This window comes from Brachycentrus maculatus, unplaced genomic scaffold (assembly GCF_059751285.1).
Source record: "Brachycentrus maculatus isolate JH-2025_06_01 unplaced genomic scaffold, ASM5975128v1 h1tg000007l, whole genome shotgun sequence".
NCBI lineage: Eukaryota > Metazoa > Arthropoda > Insecta > Trichoptera > Brachycentridae > Brachycentrus > Brachycentrus maculatus.
In genome coordinates this window covers 1,716,530-1,730,378 of record NW_028280762.1, presented here as the reverse complement: position 1 = coordinate 1,730,378, position 13,849 = coordinate 1,716,530, and the positions used below count along the sequence as shown (strand labels likewise).

At 31.5% G+C, this 13,849-nt stretch overlaps 2 protein-coding genes across 2 annotated transcripts in view; one reads left to right on the top strand and one right to left on the bottom strand.

The window, feature by feature from the left end:
* Nucleotides 1-15: 15 nt before the first annotated feature.
* On the top strand, nt 16-4,406 carry mRpL33 (mitochondrial ribosomal protein L33). The gene is made up of 3 exons (XM_088260140.1): nt 16-190; nt 1,543-1,646; nt 4,283-4,406. The coding sequence occupies exons 1-3, from the start codon at nt 150-152 to the stop codon at nt 4,333-4,335; spliced, it is 198 nt and encodes a 65-aa protein (XP_088116266.1). The 5' UTR covers nt 16-149; the 3' UTR covers nt 4,336-4,406.
* A 3,980-nt stretch (nt 4,407-8,386) lies between these two features.
* Nucleotides 8,387-13,849, bottom strand: part of norpA (no receptor potential A) — a 61,089-nt gene continuing 55,626 nt past the window's right edge. Inside the window, exons 19-22 of the mRNA XM_088260128.1 lie at nt 11,909-12,112; nt 11,015-11,171; nt 10,374-10,463; nt 8,387-8,921 (exon numbers count right to left, since the gene is read on the bottom strand). Coding sequence (XP_088116254.1) covers nt 8,853-8,921; nt 10,374-10,463; nt 11,015-11,171; nt 11,909-12,112 — 520 coding nt within the window. The 3' untranslated portion in view covers nt 8,387-8,852. The remainder of the gene's footprint in view (nt 8,922-10,373; nt 10,464-11,014; nt 11,172-11,908; nt 12,113-13,849) is intronic.

The following is a 13,849-nucleotide window of genomic DNA, read 5'->3' as shown; positions in this document are numbered from 1 at the left end:
TATCATCAACGATTTTGTCTTTGCAATTTGTTACGTCAGTTTGTCATCTGAGCTAACCTAGAAATGGTGGATCGTATTATTTATATTTAATAATATAATAATTGAATTATTAATGTTTTAATTGTTAGTACTTAGTGTAAAATATCACAATGTTTCTTACAAACGTCCTTTTTAAAAGAATAAAAAGCAAGTATGTCCCCAAATCATATTTAATTGTACATAATGCCTTTATATCTTGCATCTTCAAATAGTGCTGCCGGTGATTGGCAACAAACATTAAAATTATGTCACTTAAATTTACTTTTAAAATGTAATGTATTAAATGTAATAGAAAATGATTGTTTCGGGATGAAGTTTAAAATCTATAATGTATTAAAGTATTTTTTGAGAGGAATGTGTGTCTAGAAAGTAAACCTTTAAGGATATATTTTTATGTTCCTGCCATTATTTAAACATTGTTTATTGAAAAAAATTGCAAAATATTTTGCGGGGTTCATCTGCTGTTGGATGGAACAAATATAGTTCTATTTTTTTTTAGATAGAAGGGTAAAAATATATTATAACCCTTATTATTAAAATCCTCCAACGCTACATGCTTTAATATAATCAAGAGTTGTAAGTCTACAGATAATTATGCTTGAAAAAAATTCTCATCACCCAATTTTTATGGTAACTTTTGAGAGATAAACTAAGTCAAATTATTATTGTCTCTCAAACCACCTCTATCAGTTTCTTCTTCTTCAAACCCTTATCCGCACCCAATGGTGCATAGGGCACTGCATCATATAAACACAGTGTTATTTTGATCATTAACGCATCATGGAAAGGTGATCAGCCTTCCGCTTTAGCCCAGGGTAATATGAATATATCGACGGCCCCTACGCAAAGTACTCTTTCTGCAAATCTGTTACTTTACAAGAGAGACCTTAGAAGATTTTTTCAATATATTTTTTTATTTATTAATTAACGGTTTTATCTGAAATTTTAAACCTGTATTATACATTCAAAAACACTGTAAAATATTGTATTAAATTGTTTTAAAACTTTATGCTTTGTCAAAATTAATTAGTTAGCGTTTTAGGAGTTCAGTTCATTTCGAAAATTCGATGTAGATAGCGTCTTATACGCCTGAAAACTAGGCGTAATTTATTTTATTTATTTTTTTGTTTGTTTATATTTGTAGATAACGGCCAGTTGATATAATAATACACCAAATATCTCAAAATTGACAAAAATGTAGTTAGAGCACTTTACGTAGGGCACGTCTAAATATTAGAGTGAAAAATCATTTATATTTATTTCCCTCCCCCCCTGGGAATCGAACCTGGGACCTCCAGTATGATAGCCGAGCGTGCTGACAATATACACTATGGAGGCGTGCAATTTGGGCTACCAAAAATTTTGATAATCATGGGTTTAAGGAAATAATTAAAGATATATTTTTATCATGGTGACAAGTCAGTAGTATTTACTATGTAAGCAAAGGGTGGTTGTGTTTTTGCAGCAAAGGAGACATTAAAATGTCCATAAATATAATTTCAGGCTTATCATGGTGCTGGTGGAAAGTGCCGTAAGTGGTCACCAGTTTAATGCAGTTCGTCCTCGGCTCGCGGAAAAAGTTGAAGGAATGTGGTTCGATCCATACAGTAAGAAAATACAATGTTTATATAATTCTTTCTCTATTTTTTTTCCCAAAATTAGTGCACAAGATCGTAGTGAATCGAGTTAACACATTGTAGTCGGGCGCTTCGAACAATAGACTCTAGCCTATAGCGGGTGTTTTTCGCGATTGGCGCAAAAATATATTGACATAATATATAAAAATATATAAAATTGACACAATTTCTAAACCAAATAATATTTTCGATTGAAATTTTCAAAGAAATCATAAATGACATTTGATCATCAAAAATAAATTATAATCATAATTTTTAATTAAGTATTCCGTATTTCACAATTTTAGAAGCATTGTAAACTATAAAAAATAGTCTTGCCCTCCGAGGTATCATTCCCTATACAATGCTAATATATTCAAATAATAACACACCAAACAGTAAACAAAACAGTGCGAGCGGTATGAAAAATAGTCCAATACGTGAAATGGCTCAAACTAAACTTGAGATTGAGATCGCATAAATACTCTAGATTTCTGGGGATGCCTTTACAAGCGACACACTAGCCAATCTGGACAAGACATCTCAAATAATGACTATCGCCTAGCACCCAGGTAGCAGATTACCCTTCAACGCGTTTTATTTCACGCTGATAACAAACCCGTATATTGCCGTTTCCCGCCGATAACCGACAGTCGACAAAAACGGCATTTGCCGTGTCCCGCAGTTGACCGACAGTCCGCGAAAAACGGCAAATGCCGTGTCCCGACGACAACGTGTTAAGAGATTAACTTTTTTTTTGCTCAACCACATTCTTAAACTTTCATACATAATTGGTTCCTCAAATGTGTTTGAAAATCAAAGTACGGGATTGTAGAGCAACATAAAAAATTGCATAATACATTTTATTTTACAATATTTGAAATACTGGCGTAGTTGGGTAGACGCTCGACTGCGAAACTGGCGTCGTGGGTTCGATTCCCGCCAAGTGCAAAATAAATTCAAGAAAGATTTATTTTCAATTAGTCCACACCAATACCCAAGTATTTGTGATGTATTTTTCACATTTACGTTCCCCTATCCTTACTATCGTACCTGCAGACAAGCCTCTAATAGAGGCTTTGCGGGTTATTCCTTTAAAAAAAAGGCAGTGATGCCTTGCATCAAGTACTTAATTTGTTTTAAGAGCAAGTTATGTGAAATACGTTTTCTAACCATTACTGCTATTCTTCTTTTTTTACCTTCTAAAACTACCTAAATTACCTACTTTTACTTATTTTATATTTTCTTACATATTGCTCACTCCTTTCAAGAACGTCATAAATCAAAAAACTTGATTTTTCAAGAGAATGTTTTTACTGTTTAAAAATATAATGAAATGTTTTAAAAATAAATATCAAGCCACTTATTGAACTTTTTATTATGCAACAGATCTTTTAAGGTAAAACCTGAATGTTTTTTCTCCGTTTGAAAAATATTTAATATATTTAAAAAAATAATTAAACAATACCTTTTCTTCAAAATGCAAAAACAACATTTTCCCTGTAGCGGGTAAATATTAAGTTAAAAATATGCCTCTTTTGCTGGGATATAGTAGATTTTCTGGGCATTCCGAAAACATGCACAACTGAAAATTAGACGATTTTTGATTTATGACGTTCTTAAAAGGAGTGAGCGATATATACTATTTCTTTTTCTATATCCCTACATAAGCTTCCTGAGATTCACTTTGAGGTCCTTGGTGGTCATTTTATCACAATATTGTCTTTACTTTTGTTTTGGAACTAATTAATTCAATGCTGGATGTAATAAAACCAGTGCAGTGACCGGGTTTCATCATTACTGATATCAATCTAATGAATCCCGGTCACTGGTCAAATAAAATAAAAGTGTAAAAAGCTATATAGTTCTTGTTTTATTAATTGAAACCACCAATGCGAAACTTAAATATAAAAATATGTTGCATTTCTTATTCCTTTTTTCACCTCAAATGTTAAGTATTTTAGTTCCTACAAAACTTTTCTATGATTTGCTAAAATAGGAAAACATCAAATTATTCATCATAATATTAAAATTATTAGCCACTGCCAATTATGTTTTGAATATTGAAAGCATTAGCTTTGTGGATCATATTGATATATGTATTATTTTGAGAATTAAAAATAATATACTGTCAATTATTTTAATATTATGTTTAATGAATATTAACTAACTAACTAACCGCAGGGGTAGGCAGAGAGAATAGAGCGCCACGCCACTCTGTCCTTGCAAACATTCTTCGCCTCTTCCACGTTCATGCATCTCCTCATACATACCCGCCGATTGTTACGACTCCTAACCTGACCACTTTCAAGTATTTGGCATACCTGATCGTGCCATGTTTTTCTCGGCCTTCCTCTGCTTCTTTTCCCGCTAACATTCGCCTCATTAATATTTTTTTACTAAATTTAAAAAAATAAATAATTAACTAATTTATCTCTACAAAACATTATAAAAATTAATCCACGTTACGTACTTTCAAATAATCAGGATTGATGTCTACAGCAAATTGTTGTTTCTAAAAAAAATATTCTCATCAACCAAATCGCGTAAACTGTCTCCGATATGTTGTTATTTCTGCACTTGTAACTACATAAGTTTGGCAGTAATTTTTATATTTGTATTTCCAGTTCAAACGATGTCCTATTACAAGGAGAGAAAGAAGATTAAGAGCATCAAGTAAATAAATATAGTAAAATACATCACCATATAAAAATGTAAAAAATAGGTAAATAAAACTCAAATTATTATGTTTATATTGTTTTATTTTAGGGGATAGATAGAATTGTGTTTGCAATCATATCTTGTAGGAAATCTTATTCTTAATACAACGAAGGTACAGTGGATTTAGTACTTTCTACAGGAAATATAATATTCAAAAAGTCCATCATTTACTTTATAAAATATTTAAACTTATACTATGGTAGGTTTATTGTTATCTCTTAATATTTTTTAAAAATTAAATGACTGTTACAGTAAGGTTAGTTAATATAATCGGAGGCGAGTCAGTGTGACTCCGATTCAATAGAATAATTAGCGGGGTGGCAATTCTTTCACGCATAATTAGTGAATACATGCGATTGTTTTTGGTAAAACGAAAACAATATTTGGCACATATGTATCGTTAAACAAATTTCTTGGTACATTATATTTAAAGTAGGCCTCAAGGAGATATACCTAGCATATTTAAAATTTTATTTTAATAATAAAAATTACACCAATAATAGAACACAATCGATGATTACATTGTGGTAAAAGATTGACTTTATTACGCTTCTTCGTTTACTTTTGTTGTAAACTCATAGAATTATTTTCCATGTAGAGTACATTTAAAGGATAAAAACAGAGATACATATAATATTGGACTAGATAGTACATCAGTTTGTCATAAGCATTTTTTATATACGTATGGGCCACGTGCATATTATAACCTTTTTCTTTTATTAATATGTAATAATTTTAAAATGACTCACACATCTGTGTCATTTTGGTTTATAAATATTTTATATATTTTACATATTGCTCGCCATATACTTACTCGAGTTTTACATCAGTCGTACAGCCATACAGTATGCATTTAGCTGGCAGCTATAGCGGTCATTCTCAAATAAATGTCGTGAATTTTGACTGTATATCCATGAAAGTATTATAACCATGAACGAGTAAATTCCCGGTGCAAAGTGTGTTTATTCCTTATAACTTCATATGTATAAGTGAACACGATTATATTGTAAATTTATTATTCGGAAGGTTTTCGATGGCAATACCATATGTAGATTTCTCTTAATGGACTATCATATTGTGTTGACTAATACATATTCTAATAACTTTTGTCAAAACTCACTTTTCATTTTTAGTATTAATAAACTGTTTTATAATAAACTGTTTTATAATAAACCCTTAATGCTTCACTCTAAACTAAATAAATATTTTCTCACATTTTGAATTTCAATTCTTTATACTCAAAGGCTTTAAAGAACATTTACAATGTTCTCAATAAATGATTTTCAGCTGGTCTAGAAAATGTAATGATTTGGAAATTGAAGAAATTGTAATGATAAAATATTATTTGGTCGTAATATAAATTTACTGGCAATAAATCGCTATGGTGACATTTCTCTCCTCAAATCACACGGAACAAACAATATTCTTCAAAATTTGGACTAATTTCACAATTTAACAGCAAACTGGAAGTACAAAAAGAAGAAAGATCACATTTTTTGTTTTGGATTATTCGATGAGAAAGGCAATCATACGGTTATTAGTGATTTGTGTGAATGGGAACAATAAAAATAAATATTTTTAAAAACATGAGAAATTTAAATCTAGTTTTTCAATAAAAGATCGGAGATATAAACATGTAAAATTTCATAAAATCGGAAGGCTTAATTATGAAAATTGATATACATTGAAAAACAGAATGAACGGGTTTTCCAATATTTAAAAAAATTTCCTTTGGCTTCAAATTATTATCGATTTTTTAAATCAATTATCACATTTGAAGTGTAAATAATGAAAAAAAAAGATGGCTGGTATTTTAAATCATTACATTCTCATCACATTGCAATAAATATATATTTTATATCTTAATTATAATTGTATATATTATAGTACATCGGGTATCAAATAAATTTATTTTTGAAAAGCGTAATATAAAAAAATATATAAATATTGGTTTTAATCTAATAATAAATTAAAAAATATATATCGCTCACTCCTTTCAAGAACGTCATAAATCAAAAATTGTCAATTTTCAGTTGTGCATGCTTTCGGAATGCCCAGAAAATGTACTATATCCCAGCAAAAGAGGCATATTTTTAACTTAATATTTACCCGCTACAGGGCAGAAAGTGTTGTTTTTGCATTTGGAAAAAAAGGTATTGTTTAATTATTTTTTTAAATATATTAAATATTTTTCAAATGGAGAAAAAATCTTCAGGTTTTACCTAAAAAGATTTGATGCACAGTAAAAAGTTCAAAAAGTGGCTTGATTTTATTTTTAATACATTGTATTATATTTTTAAATTTTAAAAACGTTCTCCTGAAAAATCAAGTTTTTTTATTTATGACGTTCTTGAAAGGAGTAAGCGACATGTAAAAAAACTTTCGATAAATTTTTTGTCATTGAATAAAATACATATTTAGAATCGTAAACCAATTATAGGATCATGTATTGTAAATTGTACACGTATTGTAAATGATATATTTTGTAAAAAAAAAAATAGCCCAACTAAAAATAAGAATACAAAAAAAAAACTAACTGGTGAAATATTTTTGGCATCACATCAAAATAAAAAGGACTCAATAAAGTCTCATATTAAAAAAAAAAAAACAAAAAAACAAGTTCTTTAAAATGAGACCCGATGTACTAAGTATTATTTTCCATAAAATATAAGTGTGTATTAACTACTCAGTGTGGGGATAATTTTGATGATTTTCTTATATTATAATAATAATAAAATGTAGAATAAATACTGGTTTGTGATTTAGGTAACTAAGGGTTGTGATACACTACTTATATTTTACACACTAGATATATTAAGGATGCAATGAATTCGTAAATGAATAAAAAAAGATAATCATACCATGTCTTTTTGAAATACTTAAGATTCAAATTACTATTATATCAAAAACCCATATTAATTATAATTAATATGGGTTTTTGACAATGTAAAATAAATTAGACATGCCTTTAATAATTCCAAGCTAGCATCAAACTTGATACGATGACATGTAATTTTTTCCTAGAGAATGTTGTGAAAATCTAAGATTCTCGCGATTTTAAGGCTGTAGATTTTTATGTACATAATGGAATCGGACCAATAATGAAAAAAGTCGTCCAGCGTAAAAATATGCCAAACCATAAATATTGGTTACATTATATTTTAAAATCATACATACGTATTACACCCTTAATTTATGTAATTAGATGTGCTACAAAAAAATCATCATTCATAATGAAGTTTTAATTTATTTTTAAAATATTTAATTTGTATACACAAATACTGTATTTGATTGTTAAGAGATTATATTATACATGTCTTAACATAGATTTATCCACCTCCATAGTGTAGTAGTTAACACGTTTGGCTAACATGAGGTCCCGGGTTCGATTTTCAGGAAGGTTTAAAGAAATACGAGTGTTCTTTCATTCTTATATGTATGTATTTAATATTAACTTGGACTGGTACTTGAAGTGCAGACCTAGCATCCACATAATAAAAAATCGAATTAATATTGTGTCAATTTGATGCAGTGTCTTATACACCATTGGGTCCGGATTAAGGTCACTAGTAGAACAGTGACAAAGTGATCGCTTCAAACTCACATGGACCCATTCGTGTTTAGACATTGAATATTCATGTATATACATGCAAGTTTTAAAAATCAAGTGGTATGGATGATCATCCCACCAGGGATGAACGTTACTTCCGTTATGGCCACGTAACAGTGAATAAAGTAGTGATCACACAAACCACCAGATGACACGTCGTAAGACCTGTAAATGTCAAGACTTCCATGTTCTCTTCATTATAAATTGTTTAATTTTTGTTTACTTTAAACGGATGAAATGGGATTCTGTTAAGACACGTATAATATATCTGAAATATGTATTTGGGAAATCATTCGCAATTGTTCAATATTACAAAACTTGAATTTAATTTGGGCTTTATTTTGGTTATATAATGTCGGATTTGGGTATATAAGAAATATAATTGGTCCATAAAAATAGTTATATACTTATTGATATATAAATTTAATAAAAATAACAAAAGTGGGTTTGATTTTATTAAGACCTAAAATATACGGAACAAGGATTTTATAGGGGTTATATACATATTTATAACGGGTTACTTTTGTTATTATTTTTTATGTGTTTTGGTTAGTAAACAAATAAATAAAATGTTAAATTTCAATAACAATTAATATTGCACATGTCTGATATCGAAATCGTGACTTTTAAAATAGAATTTGAACATTACGCTAACAGGTAGAATTCCAAACTCAACGACAACAAAACAAAATTACTATATATGTATATATAAATTACAATAGAAAACACAACATCAAAATGTATGGTTTGCGTTGATAACAAACGCCACAAAATAATAAATTAAACAATCATCAACATCAAAATAGAATCAATAAATTACAAACAATAAATGAAATAGGAAATTAGGTGATCAAAGGCTGGTTGGTCTAAGCATAAAATTCAGTTTTAGAACTCATGTCGTAGTCTGCCTCTTCAATTTTGTACATTTCAATGAGCTGAAATAAGAAAATATATAAATAAATAATAGTAAAAAATGTATAGCATTAAATAACTAAATACACTGGACTCCCCATTTGTACGATACATTCTACGCTATACCATAAAACAGTGATCGCTAAAATCAGCCATTTATAGGTCTATTTATGTTATTTTTGACATCTCATCAAAGACGAAGAAGAATATGGAAGTCTGGGCATTTACGGGGCTGACGACCGTCATAGGCTGGTTTAAGTGATCACTTTACACACGTGTAACATTCACCAATTCTACCCATTATTGACAACCACACTACTCAAATTCTTGGAAGTTCTGTAATTGGAGAAAATCCAGATTTTGTGAACAAGTATTTGGACACACTCAAAATGTTGTAAATAAATTGTCTGGTCAAATTATAAGCTTAAATAATAAAAATGAAAATGGTATTTTCTGGCGTTTCTCATGTGTGTGATTATAATCCAGGATTTGGACCTCACATACTAATATAAGAGTTTCTGCTTAATAAAAGGCTTCTTTACATCTCACCAATAGATGTCTCTAGTGAAGTTCTAGTGATTCAAGAACAAGGTTTCTAAATTGGTTCATATATAAAGAACTTCCAAGAATTTGAGTAGTGTGGTTGTCAATAATGGGTAGAATTGGTGAATGTTACGCGTATGTAAAGTGATCACTTAAACCAGCCGATGACGGTCGTCAGCCCCGTAAATGCCCAGACTTCCATATTCTTCTTCACCTTTGATGAGATGTCAAAAAATAATATAAATTAATAATAGTAAAAAAATGTATAGCATTAAATAACTAAATACACTGGACTCCCCATTTGTACGATACATTCTACGCTATACCATAAAACAGTGATCACTAAAATCAGCCATTTATAGGACTATTTATGTTTTAATTTTAAATCAAACACAGATTTTTTTGAGTCTACTAAGTTGTATTTTATTAACAAAAACACATAGAAAGTTATACTGTGACAATTGTTTCGCCTTGTTAGGGCATTATCAAACGAATGACATTATCAAACATTTGATAATGCCCTAACAAGGCGAAACGATTGTCACAATATAACTTTTTATGTACAACATTTTGAGTGTGTCCAAATACTCAAATTTACGTCAGCCCCGTAAATGCCCAGACTTCCATATTGTTCTTCATCTTTGATGAGATGTCAAAAAATAATAACTTTTTATGTGTTTTTGTTATTAAAATACAACTTAGTAGACTCAAAAAATCTGTGTTTGATTTAAAATTAATACATAAATAAAAATGGAGTTCTACAAATTGAATGCCAAATCAATAAATACATTTATAGGTCGGAAGTCCTTTAAATATACCCAGACTTCCATGTTCTAATCTTAGTATGTCGTTATTTTTATTTTTATTTTTTTAAAAGTTTTATCGAAAAATTCTCTAATGTATACTCAAATAATGTGAAAAAAAAAACTTACATTGTCCACTTCCTTAGATAATTCTTCCAGCTGTTTGTCATGTGTTACCTTCAGTTTTTCTTTCTCTCTTCCTTGTTTAATCATTGCAGTCTATAAAAAAAACAGACCAGTCAAAAAAATATAAAATCTATGTATACTCATTTTTTTTTCAAACCCTTATCCGCACCCCAATAGTGCATAGGTAATAGATAACACTGCATAAACGCAGTGTTATCTTGATCGTTAACACATGAAGGAAAGGTGAACAGCCCTCCGCTTCAGGTACTAGTCCAGGGTATTATTGAACAAATATTAGAGTGAAAAAATCACTTATATTTATTTGACCCTCCCTGGGAATCGAACCTGGGACCTCCAGAATGGTAGCCGAGCGTGCTGACCATTACTTTACGGAGGCAGACATACTCGTATTTACTATTTTATAATTACTATTGTAGAATTTCTGGCCATTTTTTCCATATTTACTGAGTGCAAGTAAGATATTTGATAATCCTTTGAATTACATGCTTGAATTACATCTTTAGGAATAATTTAATTTTGTCAGTTAAAATATAAAAAATTGGAAGAAAGTAAATTTCTAAAGATCAAAAAACTGTTTCTATGGGAATTTAGTATTTTTGAAGTTATTTTGTTATCGATCATACCTTTCTTTCATCCATAAACTTCTTGGTGTTGTTCTGTTTCTTCTCTCGAAGTCTCCTGTCCTTCTCCCCCTTGGTCTTGAGAGTCTTGTCGTTGGCCACTTCCTTGCTCGTCTCCACCGATATCTTCGCCTGCCGAGTGTTCATTTCCTTAATTTCCCTGCAAACAATGCCACCAGAAGTCAAACAGACTGCTTATTCAAATATAAAAAAATATAAAAAAATTATTGATGAATATTATATAAAATTATCGTTTTACTTTTTGAAAATGTCCAACACAGAAGATGCTTATGCTGGAAATTCCATAAATTGATGACGTAAATATAAGTAGATAAATATCCATTTTCAATTACATTATAAATAATCATTAACCAATTTTATAGAAAGATCTAATCATGAATTATATCTAGATTTAGAATTTCACCGCACTTTGTATATTGATCTATTAAGCGGAAAAAGAGAAATATTTCTGTTTTAACTACATATTTACACAAATACTTTAATTTCATACTATTCCTGTGAGCCTGAACGGCTAATTACTAAAAAATAGGTATCACATTGTGATAGAGTGGGTTAGAACCCAGAAACTCCGACTCAAGAGTGTGCGACACTAACCACGGGACCACAACCCGACAGTTCTTAAGGTATACATACTGTATTTTCCATATGATAAGAATCTTCGTTCCACAAGATGCACCCCAATATTTTGTTGAATTTTTAGAGTAAAAAAGTACATTTTATGGTCTAAAAAATGCCGCAAACTTAAGACAGGTAACTGCCTTATGTTACCTCGTCTAGGATGAGAGTGTCAGGTGCCGGGCATCAGTCCGCGAGTGAGGCAGAGTTCTCACCTGGCTTGAGATGGTACTGTACAAGACTAGGCAGTGCGGTGGGTACCTCTCGTGCTTGGCCTCCATCTGCTTCATCTGCGCCAACTGTGCGGCCTCCATGAGGCGCGCCAGCAGGTCCCGCTGCTCCTGCAGGCGCTGGCGGGCCCCCGCCCAGTGCTCGCGCCGCTGCCGCTCCGCCAGCTCGCTCCACTGCGCCGTCTGCTCCGCCACCAGCTTACGCACCGCCGGGTCAGAGGTCAGCTCCGCCTTGCTGGAATACAACATGACACGTGGCCTTATCGTACCAACAAAACTAGTTTTACTTTGGGAATCATTATTCTAGAGCAGTGGTTATGAACCTTTTTGAAGTCAGAGTTCACTTTTGATCATAAGGAAAATTCGCGGTACACCTAAACTAAAGATCCAAAAAAAAAGCTAAGATAACTTTCATTAAAAATAAAACTGATTATTTTACTACAGACAAATAAAAAATTATATTAATTGAAAAAAATACGTGAAAACATAAATGATCCAATGAACCTTTTTGCCGCAAAAATTATTTTATGAAACAGCTTATCGGCTTTTACAAATTTAGGCGATATTAGGTCTAATATTTGATATAGCTACTCTCATTTCTTCATCCAAATTGCTAAGCCAAGGTTCACGAATCCTTTCAATGAACCCTACCATTGATGGAGCACCGTCTGTACAAATTCCTACACATAATTCCCATGATATTTTCAATTGTTTTAAGTATGATGATACAGAATCAAAGATATATTGACCGCTGTTGTGAACTTCACTTGGCAAGGGTGCTGCCAACTAGCCATTATATTTGCAACTCAAATCGAACAGTATATGCAAATGAACACCAGTTAACCTTTTAAACGCGTTAACTTTGTTCCTGAGAGACGCCCGTGCGCGGCGGTATTTCGCCGTTTTTTAAATGATTACTTTTATCATGTTTTTAGTTAAAAAACAATTTATTTTCCTAAACAAAAATGTTCAATGGGATTCATTGTGCCTTTTTGGTACTCTATAATACACTTGTGTCACATTATTCTTGAAATATATCGTAATATAAACAAATAAGATTGTAACATAAATAAATCAAAGCACGCATCGTGTGTCACTCTTACCCACTGGCGATGCGTAGCGTCGAGAGTGAGACAGATATAGGGCATGATTATGGCGCGGACTAATTACCGACCGCAAGAAAAATCAGGGATCTGTTCTTTTAATATATCCTTGTGATGTTACAAATTATTAGTCAGATATTTCAACAGATGTCATAAGGCCAAGGATTGACGTATTATTTTATCCAAAGTTCCACACCATGAAAAAATCCCTTCAAGTTGAACTGAGGTCGAAACTTGGAGCAAAGTTAAAACACATACGGTTATGTCAGCCGCGTATGGGGCATGTTCTATGAAAACACATACGGTTATGCGAGCCGCGTGGATCCGGTTAAGAACCACTGTTCTAGAGCAATGTACTCTTCGTTTTTTTCTTCGGGCCAGATACATATATTTGTTAAGTTACACGGGCCGTAACACTTATACTGCTATAACAAAAAAATCATAATACACCCCCCTTGCCTTTTTTGTAAAAACATTTTTGAGATTTAAAAAAAAACAGAAAAATACTATTATAGTACATATCGCTTATCAGCCTGTTCCACAAGCAAAATTATTTGCGCCCATACTTTTTCTGTCAAATATTTGTTTTTTTGGGAATAAATCTAGTGTGTGCAGTGGCAAAACTCTTAAGGTGGAAACTGACCGGAGCATTTCGTCGTAACATCGCTCGCGGTGAGCATCACCAAGCGTCCGAAACTATGGATGGAGCGCTCGGCTCGGTGTACTGACTGCCTGAATACTCGCATCGTAACGTGTTGCGTTATGACAAACTCCACCTTTACACTAGATCTGATGAGGACCATAATGACAATACTTTTCAGGTGTCACTATTTGTGCGTCAATGTCGAAAAGAATCTCAAGATATACGA

Bases quoted from the DNA above. Each gene is read 5' to 3' on its own strand.
- mRpL33 (XM_088260140.1), top strand. From the start codon at position 150: ATGTTTCTTACAAACGTCCTTTTTAAAAGAATAAAAAGCAA. The intron at 191-1,542 runs GTATGTCCCCAA...ATATAATTTCAG, and splicing joins TTTAAAAGAATAAAAAGCAA to GCTTATCATGGTGCTGGTGG. The intron at 1,647-4,282 runs GTAAGAAAATAC...TTGTATTTCCAG, and splicing joins AATGTGGTTCGATCCATACA to TTCAAACGATGTCCTATTAC.